General features: G+C 49.3%; 1 protein-coding gene across 2 annotated transcripts in view; it reads right to left on the reverse strand.

Moving 5' to 3' along the window:
* Nucleotides 1-476: 476 nt before the first annotated feature.
* GRIPAP1 (GRIP1 associated protein 1) overlaps nt 477-11720 on the reverse strand; it is a 20569-nt gene continuing 9325 nt past the window's right edge. Inside the window, exons 11-24 of one of the 2 annotated variants that reach the window (XM_006758879.2) lie at nt 11481-11573; nt 10535-10669; nt 9412-9507; nt 8940-9152; nt 8706-8819; nt 7410-7487; nt 7222-7317; nt 7041-7097; nt 6838-6937; nt 4607-4737; nt 3150-3272; nt 2928-3021; nt 1950-2104; nt 477-1074 (exon numbers count right to left, since the gene is read on the reverse strand). In XM_006758879.2, the coding sequence (XP_006758942.1) occupies nt 982-1074; nt 1950-2104; nt 2928-3021; nt 3150-3272; nt 4607-4737; nt 6838-6937; nt 7041-7097; nt 7222-7317; nt 7410-7487; nt 8706-8819; nt 8940-9152; nt 9412-9507; nt 10535-10669; nt 11481-11573 (1578 nt within the window). In that variant the 3' untranslated portion in view covers nt 477-981. The remainder of the gene's footprint in view (nt 1075-1949; nt 2105-2927; nt 3022-3149; nt 3273-4606; nt 4738-6837; nt 6938-7040; nt 7098-7221; nt 7318-7409; nt 7488-8705; nt 8820-8939; nt 9153-9411; nt 9508-10534; nt 10670-11480; nt 11574-11720) is intronic. The other variant, XM_015560751.1, reaches the window with a different exon arrangement.

Genomic DNA, 11720 nt, shown 5'->3' on the forward strand with positions numbered 1-11720 from the left:
TTCTCTTCCTGTTCATTAGCTCATTCATCGATCTGCCCACTTGTCCATCCAGATATTCCCCCTAGCCATCTATCTGTCCACTTACAATCCCCACCTGCCCATCCTCTACCTATTCACCTACCAATCCATTTATTCATCCAATCACCTATTTATCCATCTGTCCATTTACTGCCCAGTCTATCCATCATCCAACCTTCTACTTATTTATCCATCAGTTCATCTACTTACCTATCCTCCCATCTGTCTAATCCAGACCTACATGCCATACACATCTATTCACATATATATCTGCAGATATTTCTGTTCCATTCAGTTTGAGGGGCTAGTCCACAGTAACTGGAGACAGGCTGGGTGAGGGTGGGGGAAGGAGAATAAAGTTGTGGCCAGAGACTTCCCGCTGATTCTAGTGGTGTGACCTCACCACCCCCTCCGCCCAGTACATCCCTCCTACTGGTTGGAAAGAATGAGAGCAGTCAGTCAGTGCATGGGCCCGTCTGGCCAGATGGTATTTTGGCTGCACAACCTTTACACGCACACACGCACACACGCACACATGCACGCACGTGCGTGCACACACACACACACACACACACACACACACGTTTCTAGAATGTTGAACATGGACCACACCCCACCCAACATCCCCAATCCCAAATGCAGAGTAGCCAGGCTTCCAGACATAAATTAAAAATAAAATAAAATAAAAAACAGTTGGTCTCTGGGAGGGAGAACTCATGCAGAGATGAAGGCAAATCCCCCTGGGAACCCCTGCCACTCCCCTCAGGGTCCTCACACCCCAGGGACCACTGTCCTATGACAGGGTCACTAACAACCAGCCATCAGGCCTCTAGCCCCTTTAATGTCCAGTGTCCCAACCTATTTGATTTTGGTGCCAGCCCCCATTTCCCCACTTTAGCCCAAATGAATAGTGTTCAGGGGGAGGGGAGAGGAGGCATGGGAGTGGAGGCAGCCTGCAGGTCTTTAGCTGGATTCTCCTGGTTGTAGGTCTGGCTCAGGAGACCCCACGCACTCCTTGCTGAGCCGCACAATTTCCTGGGATAGAACTTCCATGTCCTAAGAAACAAACAAGCCATTAGGGGCCAGAGAAGGTGGCAGGGGAAGCCTGGGCTGTCTTCCTTCTTACCTCATTAAGCAATGCCTGGGACAAAAAGGTGTTTGGAGAAGTTCACAGGGTCCCCAGCAGTGGGCTGGGCTCAGGAAAGGTGGATGTGTGAGGGTGTGGAAGCTCTGGAGCTGGGGTATGGATATGGGAGTGGATTGCCTGCTGTGCATGGTGTGCTAGAGGATACAACCCCCACCCTGGCCACCTTCTTTCTAGTAAATGATGAGTTTGCTTCTCAGAAGCACGTGCCAGGTCTGCATTCCTTTTGACTTGCCCAGAGATGGAGTAAATATTTGGTGGTAGGATGGGCAAGTGGACGTGTAGGTAGACACATGGGGGATCCACGGCAATCAAACAGGACAAATGAACTATTCAAAGGATAGATGGAGGACAACAGGTAGGCAGGCAGGTTGCTGGGTATGTGGGTAAAAGCTAGGATAAGGGGTGACTGATGAGCAGGCAAGAAAGAGAGCAGGAAGTCAGGAAATGGGTGGAAAGACATGGGGCTGATGATTAGATGAATGGGAAGCAGATGAACTAATAGCAGAGGTATCGATGGGAAAGTTAAGTTGACTGTGTGGTATGAATGGATGAGTGAATGGATGCGAGGACAGAGGGAAGAGAACAAAATAAACTGACAATAACAAGTTGAATGGAGAATGCGAAGATGAGGATGAAGGAATGGTTGGTGGATGGGGGGGGGGGGGGTTTGCATGTGGCCCGCGGGCCGTAGTTTGAGGACCCCTGACCTAGGGGCTATATGGCAGATGACCTAGGGAGTTGGATGGCTGCATGGACAGATGGGCAGGCTGTAGGCCACACTCGCCTTGTGCAGATGCATATTCTTGGTGAGCTGCTCCTCCAACATGTTCTGTAGCTTCTTGTTCATCTCCCGAAGGTTCTCGTCACCTGGCTTCACTAGGTCTCTCAGGACACTGCCCAGCCCGCTGCGGTCTGTGTGGCCTGCTGCCACGGACACATCTGCAAGGGCCCAGGCTGAGAGCCACCCCCTCAGCAGAGCCAGAGGAGAAATGGCCAGAGCAGAAAAGAGGGAAACAGAGAACGGGGCGAGGGGGGGGGGGCAAGCCATACCATATAGGGGGCAGGGGCTCAGCCACGTGAACCCTGGCTGTCACTAACTGCACAGCCCTGAGAAATGGGGATAATAACTAAGTCATGGAGCTGGAAAATGTATATGACTACCTGTGAAGCACAGAGCACAGTTCGCTCTTGGCACGTCAGTCGGTATTATTCCGATTCATAAGAAACAAACAGAGAAGAAGGTTTGAAAGAAAGGAGCAATAGAAACAAGGCGGGGGAGGAGGAGAAAGAGGAGACAGGAGAGTGGAGGAAGAGGAGAGGAGGAGGAGAAAGGTGAGGAAGAGATAAGGACCCAAAGGGATACACATGCAGAGAAAGAAAATTTCTGGAGATGTAACAATATAGACAGGAACAGTGTGACAAGATGAAGGAGGAATGGGGCACTAAGAAGAGAGAAGGGGGAGAGAGAAGAGCAAGAGACACAGGGAGAAGAAAGGAGAAAAAGGGCAGAGACACACTAGAGAAAGGAGAGTGGAGAGATGACAGAGACCCGGAGAAGAGGGAGGAGCCAAGATAAGGGAACAGAAAGAAAAACACATAGGTACAGGCCCTGCCCTGCTCTCCCCTCCGGCGGCTGTGGTCTTGTCAGTGACTTTGCTTGGTTCCAAGAGGAGAGGAGAGAAGCCTCAGCACTGGACAGTGGGGAAGGAGAGAGCAGGTGAGAGACTGGATGAATGGTGAGGGCTGGGGAGGGGGCACTGACCGATCCGGCTGTCCATGACGTAGGTCTCAATGATGGCGCTCTTCCTGCAGAGGTCCTCTGCCATAGAGGCGCTGCTCACCTCCAGGTGCTTCACCTGTGGGGTGGACCCCGCCTACCTCAGACCCTGGACTGTGCATGTTCCCACATGAGGAGGGGCCGGCCAGACATCAACCACCCTGTCCCAGCCTCCTGGCCATGTAGGGACAAGCAGGCAGACAGCACCTTCTCCTCTAGCATCCATTTCTCCTGCTGTGTTTCTGCCAGGCGCTGAAAGAGCTCAGCCACTTCCTCATCTGACAGTTCTGCTGGTCTCGGGGGCTGGGCCTGAGGGCTGCTGGATAAGGACTACAAGGAAGAGGAGGGGAGAGAACAGCCTGGGCTCAGTGCTGCGCCCCAGACAGGATCAGGGCTGAGAATGAGAACCAAGCCCAGGGCTGGGGTGTGTGTGGGGGGGTTTCTGCACCCAGAGCTGCAGGTAAACCTCAGAACCCTCAGAGACTCTGGATGCCCCTCTACCTAAAAGGGAGACTCATCATAGCCTGATGGAGAGCGTGAAGGGAGAACCTGCAGCACATGTGACCTAAATTCCAGTTGACAGAACCACCAGGGGAGAGAGGAACCAGCGGAATGCTATCACCACAAAGCCAGCAGGAACATCCAAAAGGCAGAACATTTTCTGCAGGTCAGCTGGGCTGGTCTCTTCTACAGGTTGGCATCATAAAAAGGGACCAGATGAAATTTAAGAGACTTCAGGCACATAAAGCAACCAGATGCAACATATGCTCTGAAACAAAATGCTGGTTTACAGACCAGCAATAAAGGACATTTTGGAGCCAACTAGAGAAATCTGATTCAGGTCAAAGTATTAGATGAGATGAAAAATTGACCAAATTGGGAGGGTTAGAGACCAGCTGAACAAAAACAGGTTACTTATCTCATTTAGGCTTAAAAAAAAAAAAAAAAGAGAGGCCCGGAAGGGTATGAACTAAGGATTTATAGTGGTGATCTCTGGGTGAAGATGTGATTGCTTTGGATTTATTTTTTAAAATATTGCTTGTGCCCAGCTGGTGTGGCTCAGTGGTTGAGCATTGACCTATGAACTAGGAGGTCATGGTTCGAATCCCCATCAGGGCACATGTCTGGGTTGCAGGCTTATTCCCCAGTAGGGGACATGAAGGAGGTAGCCAATCAATGATTCTCTCTCATCATTGATGTTTCTCTCTCTCCTTTTTCCTTCCTCTCTGAAATCAATAAAATATATTTAATAAAATAATTGCTTGTGTGTTTTAAATTTTTTTTCTATGAAATAATAAAAAATTATTTCCAAATAAAAGTAGCTGGCAAGGAAGCTGACATAATAGACAACAATAATGTGATAATTATGAATAGGAAAAAGGGACTTGCTGCATGGATGATGCACCTACTATGAACCACTTATGTTAACGGCACCAGGAAAGGCATCATTAACTCACAGAAGATGAAACAGAGGGTCTTAAAGAGAATAATTTGCCTGTTCCCTACTTATAAATCTGAATCGAAGTTAGTGAACTTGGAGAAAGGTTGACAAGGAAATGGATGTGCTGGGCCCAGAGTAAGAGGTGGTTGCAGTGAAGGGAAAAGGAGGGCCCCAGAATTTGGGTAGGAGCAGCTGGAGCTGTAGGCTCTTCCTAGCCCCTTACCCGGGCTGGAATGGTCGAGCTCTCCTTCTCACGCAAGATCTCTCGGTAACTGAAGGAGGAGACACTACTGCTGTCCCCAGTCTGGGTCCGGCTTGGTGAGTTCATTTCTGAGAGAACCAGCTCCTCGAGGCCTGGGCAGAGAGGGAGGAGAAACCTGAGCTCCAATCCCCCAGGTCCCCAGGCAGCGACTGGCAGGAAGAGGCAGAAATCGATTTGATGAGATGGAAAAAGGCAAAAAGATACTCAGGCAGACAGAAAGATAAGGAGAGGCAGAATCAGAAAAAGGAGTTGCCTCTCTTGGCAAAGCCACGCACACCAGAAACAAAGGTGAAGAAATGGGGAGAAAGCCCTAAGTGTCGAACTATGAACCAGGAGATCAGAGTTCGATTTCCGTGCAGGACACATGCCTGGGTTGCGGGCTCGATCCCCAGTGTGGGGCATGCAGGAGGCAGCCGATCCATGATTGTCTCTCATCATTGATGTTTCTGTCTCTCTCTCCCTCTCTCTCTGAAATAAAAAATATATATATTTTTTTAAATGGGGAGAAAGTTGGTGATGCGGCACAGGCATAAAAGTGGCATGCGCACTCAGACTCAGGGTACAGACAGCTGGAGGGGGCACAGGGGAACACCCACATGCAGAGAGAAAACCTGAGGTACAGCAAGCTGGAGCAGATGACAGAGGCAGAGACTCTGGATAAGGACACGAATCAGAGCAGAAACAGAGGAAATGATGGAGAGAATTCCCGTAGCCAGGCATCTAAGTCTGAATTCCATCTAACAAACAAGGAGAATGCATAGCACACGCCCAGAATGTTTGTTGATTCATACATTAATCTGTAACAAAACAGAAAGCAAACTCCTCTTCTATAAAAAGAGGTTACTTCAGGAGACAGAGTGTCTAGGAGAGACATTGATTTAGTGTGAGAGACACTCATTTTTGCCGCGTCACTGAAAACAGGGCCACTGTGCTTAGGCCTTCAGTCTGCAGCTGCTAAGAGGTATCAGGATGGGGGCAGGGGCTGACGCCATACCCCCAACATCTCCAGCAAGAGCAGGATGACTGTGACAGGACAGGGAGCCAGTTTTCTCCAAGCCTGTGATATGGGAGCTGCACCAGAGCTATCAATGCACCTTATTTATTTATTTAAGCATATTTATAGGCCACATCTTTCTTAAAAAAAAAAAAAAAGTCCAAAGCAACTCAAATTGTTTCTTTTTTGTTGATGCATCTTCTGGCTTAAGTGGCAGAAATAACATGGACTTTAGCTGCATAATGATCACACCACAGTGTTGTGTCTGATTGTGAGTCTGTCCCCCTATCCCCTAGCTCAGCTTGGAGTTCCTGGAGGACCAAGACTTGCAGGCTTTCCTACCGAGGACCCTGATCATGGGCTTGGAGGCTCAGTCCATATTTATACATACATACATAACATACATTGCCAGAGTCTATTTATTGTCTTCACTAGCTGAGTATAGACAGAGACCCCAAAAGTTAGTAACCTTGAAGCCCTAGCAAAGCTCAGGGCTGTGTACCACCCAGTTAATCTAGATACCACCCAGTTAACTAGATAATGGTAGCTGAAGCAACCTCCCTACCTTTAATCATGTAAATTGCTTAAGGGTCATGCTATGACCTAGTCTGTGTGTCACTGAAACATCCTTACCCTAGGATATCGGCTGTCTCCTGCACGCCCTCCACTGGGGATCGAGCCTGCAACCTGCAATCTGGGCATGTGCCCTGACTGGGAATAGAACCGCCTCTTGGTTCATAGGGCATTGCTCAACCACTGAGCCACGTTGGCCGGACTGTCCATATTTATAGATGAGAGGATGCATATAAGTGATTTAGAGACTCTGGATGAGGTGCGGGAGTACACATGCGGGGGAAGCAGGGTGATAGAGATATAGACAGAGAGAGACAAAGAGATAAAGGGAGACAAAAAAGAAAAAGGCGGGAGGAGGAAAGGAGAGAACTAAAAAAAATAAAGCAGAGAGAAAGGCAGATACAGAGAGATGATGCGAGGAGGCAGAGAGACAGAAACAGAGAAGAGATACAGCAAAGAGAGAGATGGAGACTACCTCTTTATGTAGAAAGATAAACACAGAGAGGCAGGCACAGAGAAGAAGGAAAACAGACCAAGTTCAAGAGTGAGGTATGAGAAGCAGCTCAGCCTTCAGGCCCAAGCCCTGTCACCCTGGCCTCAGCCTCCCGAGGTGTGCATCCCTTACCAGAACGGTTCTTGCTGTTGGTGAGAATGTCCTGCAGCCGCTCCTGCAGCTTATCCGCCCGTTTCCTCTCCAGGTGCAGCTGCCGCTTGAGGTCCTTGAGCTTTGGGGGAACAGGGGGAGAGATGGGGGTTGAGGCCCAGCAGGGCCACAGGTGGGGGGATGCATAGCAGGAGGGGCTGTGCTGGGACACCTCCCCGTCATACCGCAGCACTGCCCTTCTTCTCCAGGATGCGCTGTCCATCCACGGTGTCCTTCACCTCCTGCATGACAGAGAAAGTATGGCTGGTCGTGCCAGAAGGGCTGCATGCACTGTGCTCCCTCCCTGCCCCATGACTGCAAGCTGAGGCCTGGGGTGCATCTGGGGACCATAGAGGAAACAGCGACCTGCTTCAGGTTGCTGATGGTCTTCAGGTGGGAGTCACGCTCCTCCTGGGCCTGCTGGAGCTGATCCAGAACACCCTGTAGTTCCTCTTCCTTGTTCTGTAAAGCAGAGAGCAGCTCAGGCCTCAACTTAGGAGACAGTCCCAGAGCCTCTCCCTCCCCGGAGAGGAATGCCACCATGCAATAGGCACCTTCAGCTCCTTGGCGTGCTGCTCCTGACACTGCTTCAGGGCGTCCTCTTGTTCCTGCTGCTGCTGCTGCAGGGATTCCTACAAGACAAGTCCCAGGTCTGGCTGTGAACTCCAGAGGCCATCACACCCAGTGACACCTGTGAGGAACTACAGCAGGGAGCCCCAGATACACAGAAAAGACACTCCTGCAGGGAACACTGTGTGCCTCTAGGCAGAAAACAGAAGTGTCACGTCTAGAGCTGTACTGTTCACATCCAAGACTGACATTTGCATTTACATTTTATTTAATAAGCGCGGCCGGTGTGGTTCAGTGGTTGAGCATGGACCCATGAACCAGGAGGACACAGTTCGATTCCCGGTCAGTGCACATGCCTGGATTATGGGCTAGATTCCCACTAGGGGGTGTGCAGGAGCCAGCCAATCTATGGGTCCATCACTGATGTTTCTATCCCTTTCTCGCTCTCCCTTCCTCTCTCTAAAATAAACACACACACACACACACAACACAGCATTACTGCAAGCCAAGAATGTTGGAAGGATTTTACATATGTTAACTCATTTTATATACTCCCCAGAATACTTAGTAGGTGTTATTGTTATCCCTTTTTTACCGATGATGAATACAGGCCACAAAGAAGTCAGAAAACTTGGCCAAGGTCACACATCTAGACAGTGGCCCGGCCCGGACTCAATCCCAGGCAAATGACTGGCTCCAGCATTTTTGCTCCTCCTGGCTCTGTGACACTGTTGCTCATGCATTATGACGAGTTTGCCAGAAAACGGCAGTAAAAGCTTTTGTTTGAACAAAATGAGTATATTACAATAATTTCCTGACACAAGTATGATTTCAGAAAAGGTGCCTTTTCAAATGTGCAGATCTGACACTCTGCCCTATGTTTTTTAAAATATATCTATTCTTTTTTAAAAATATATTTTTTATTGATTCAGAAAGGAAAGGAGAGGGAGAGATAGAAACATCAATGATGAGTGAGAATCATTGATCAGCTGCCTCTTGCACACCCCCTACTGGGGATCAAGCCCGCAACCCAGGCATGTGCCCTTGACCAGAATTGAACCTGGGACCCTTCAGTCTTTAGGCCAACACTCTATCCACTGAGCCAAACCAGCTAGGACAACATTCTGCCTTATTGATGGCCATTGCCTGATGCTCTCCACTAGGCTGTGCTAGTGAGCCAGGGAATCTCAGAAAGTTACAAGGCCTGACCACTTCTTGTTCCCTGGTTTCTCATGTACCCTGACCAGACCCTGTGCCTCATTCACCAGGCCCCAACTCACCTCAGCCTCCTTCAGGCGCCGTTCAAACCAGCCCTTGGCTCCATCCATAGAGTGCACCTGAGCTTGAAGCTCTTCCACTGTCTGCTGGAGACTCTCCAGTTCCCGAGTGCGGGCCTGGGAGAGGACAGACCATGGGCCAGGTAGGTGGAAGAGTGGGCACCTCACCCACACCATCAGCAGTGCTGTGTTCCTCCTATTTGAAAGGTGGATGTGCATCATCATCTACCCACTCACCTTCTCCTCTCGGATCTGAGCACGGAGCTCCTCTTCCTGCCGTTTCTTGTCCTCATGCAGCTCACGGAGCTCGCGCTCATAACGGGCACGCACCCCCAGTACCTCCTTCTCATGGCGAAGTCGGACAGCTCCTAGCTCTTCCTTGTGCTGGGACTTCTCCTGCAGCGTCTCTATTGCTAGCTCATCCAGCATGGCCTTCCGCTTCTCAGCACTCTGGGAACCAGGAAGGTGGACCAGGAGGATGTCAGTCAACATCCTCCCTAAGAAGGCCCACTACCCTCTCCTCGGGCCCAAGGAACAAGCCAAACTCCACCTCTCCCCCAGCCCCACAGAACTGGCTGTTACTCACCCATCCTCATGGAACTGGTCACTTTCCATCCCTTCCTTTCCCCATGGGTTGGGCCACATCACCTGCCCCATCCCCGTGAACCAGGCTAATCCCTCCTCTTGCAGTCTTCCCAGAGGTGCTCACCTTCCGAGCATCCTGTAGTTCCTGGGTCAATTGCTCCTTCTCCTGACTGATTTCTTGAAGTTGTTCCAGCAGCCGACTATTGGCCCGTAATGACTCCTAATGTGGGACAAAGGGGGTGTTTGATAAAGAGCCCCCAAGAGGTAGACACTTCCAGTAGAACCTCTCCCTAAACCCTGTAAAGTGAGCCTTGTCCTCTGCATTTCTACATGAGAAACAGGACAGACTGCTAGCTGCTTTCCAGTATTCATTCTCCTTACTTCCCTAACAACAGACTTTGTGGTCGGGCACATGGTGGTCTAGCTGATGTTTCCCTGCCTCCCTCACAATGAGGTGCAGCCACAGAATTAAAAGTGGTGAGTATAATATAGGTTGTAAAGGGAAGGAGCATGCTGGGCCCTTCTCCCTTCCCTCCTTCCTTTCAGATAAAATACAAACATGATGGCAGGTGAGCTTGAGCAAGCATCTTGGAGGCCAAGATAGTCTTTTGTCAAAGATGGGAGAATAGCAATGTAGACAGAAGCTGGGTCATTAGTGATGGATCAGAAGCCATTGTCCTGCACTGGCCAGCGTGGCTTAGTGGATAGAGCGTCAGCCTGTGGACTGAAGGGTCCCAGGTTCAATTCTGGCCAAGGGCACATGTCTGGGTTGCAGGCTCCATCTCCAGTAGGGGGCGTGCAGGAGGCAGCTGAACAATGATTCTCTCTCATCATTGATGTTGCTATCTCTCTCTCCTTCTCCCTTCCTTTCAATAAAGGAATATGTGTGTGTGTGTGTGTGTGTGTGTGTGTGTGTGTATTTAAAAAAAAAGAAGCCATTGTCCCATCCCTGCTGCCTTCCTACCTAGACTCTTATATGAGAGAAAACTAAACTTCTATCTTATTCAGTAGAAACCACTATTGTTCTACTGTCTATTATGGAATCAGAATGGCTTTCCTAACTGAAGATGTTTAGTCTCAGAGAAGGGAAACAACTTGGTCTAGAACACACACGTGCTAATACGTTAGAGAGCCACACTGGAAACCATGTCTTCCTAACTGCAGTCTTCCCACTGCACCTCATTGCAAACTCCACTAAGCCAGCAAAGAGGAACTAGGAGAAGACAGGTTATGGCCAGAGGTGTCACCTGAAGCTGGGAGTTGAGGTCATCTTTCTGTCCCATGAGGTGCTCATACTCAGTCTGCCGCAGCTGCAAATCAGATGTCAGCTGAGCAGTCTGTTCCCGGAGCATATTCAGCTCTTGGGTCTTTGCTGTTTGGATCTAGAGAAAGTAGTGGTGATGGGAAATGGATTAAAAGGTGTCTTTGGGGGCCAGTCACAGGGTGTGAGCCTCCCAGTTCCAAGGAAACAGGGAGGGAAGAGGAAAGAGAGCCAGGAGAGGAAGACTTTCAAAGAGAAAAACAGTGGGAGAAAGATCAACAGGGGAATGGATAAACATGGTAGAGTCATACAATGGGATAGTACACAGAGATAAAGGAACAAACCAGTGCTACATATGAATAAATCTCATAGATATAATGCTGCAAGATGGATGCCAGACACACAAAAAATGGGTGTGTAATTCCATTTACATAAAGTTAAAGGACAAACACAACTAATCTATGTTGCTAGGGGTCAGAGGAGTGGTTACTTTGGAGGAAGTATATAAATTGAGAAGGGCAGAAGGGAACTCTGGAGTGCAGAAATGCTCTGTGTCCAAAAAATGAAAAAGAAAAAAAAGAAATGCTCTGTCTTGATCTGGGTGGTGGCTATATGGCAATAGATAGATAAATGATAGATAGATAGATGATAGATAGATAGATAGATAGATAGATAGACATGATTCAGAGTGTACACTTGAGACTAGTCCCTTTCTTGTACTGTGCTGGAGAGAAACTAGAATGCAAGAGTAGTAGGGGTAGATGGCGAGAGAGAAGAGCGCGGGAAGCCAACAGAAAGAAGCTGAGAATGAAACAGAAACAGAGGTGGAAGAACTGCATGAGGTCAGGACTACACTGCCCCAACATGAATCAGAAGCAGAGGGAGATGGGGAACTGGGAAGGGATCAGCGAGGGCTCCCAACTGTCCTGTACCTGCTCCAGGGCAGCCAGGTTAATCCTCAAGGCCCTTTTCTCAGCCAAAAGTCTTTTTACTTGTTCCTTTGCATCCGCACTCTTGATGGACACCTGGTCCCACGCCCACAACAGGTGAGAGTGGGTCCAGAATAGGAGGACAGGCAAGAAAAGACACGGAACACACACACACACACACACACACACACACACACACACACACACACACACACAGAGAGAAGCACCACCACCAGGAAAAGC

Source organism: Myotis davidii, unplaced genomic scaffold (genome assembly GCF_000327345.1).
Source record: "Myotis davidii unplaced genomic scaffold, ASM32734v1 scaffold855, whole genome shotgun sequence".
In the NCBI taxonomy this organism is placed as follows: domain Eukaryota; kingdom Metazoa; phylum Chordata; class Mammalia; order Chiroptera; family Vespertilionidae; genus Myotis; species Myotis davidii.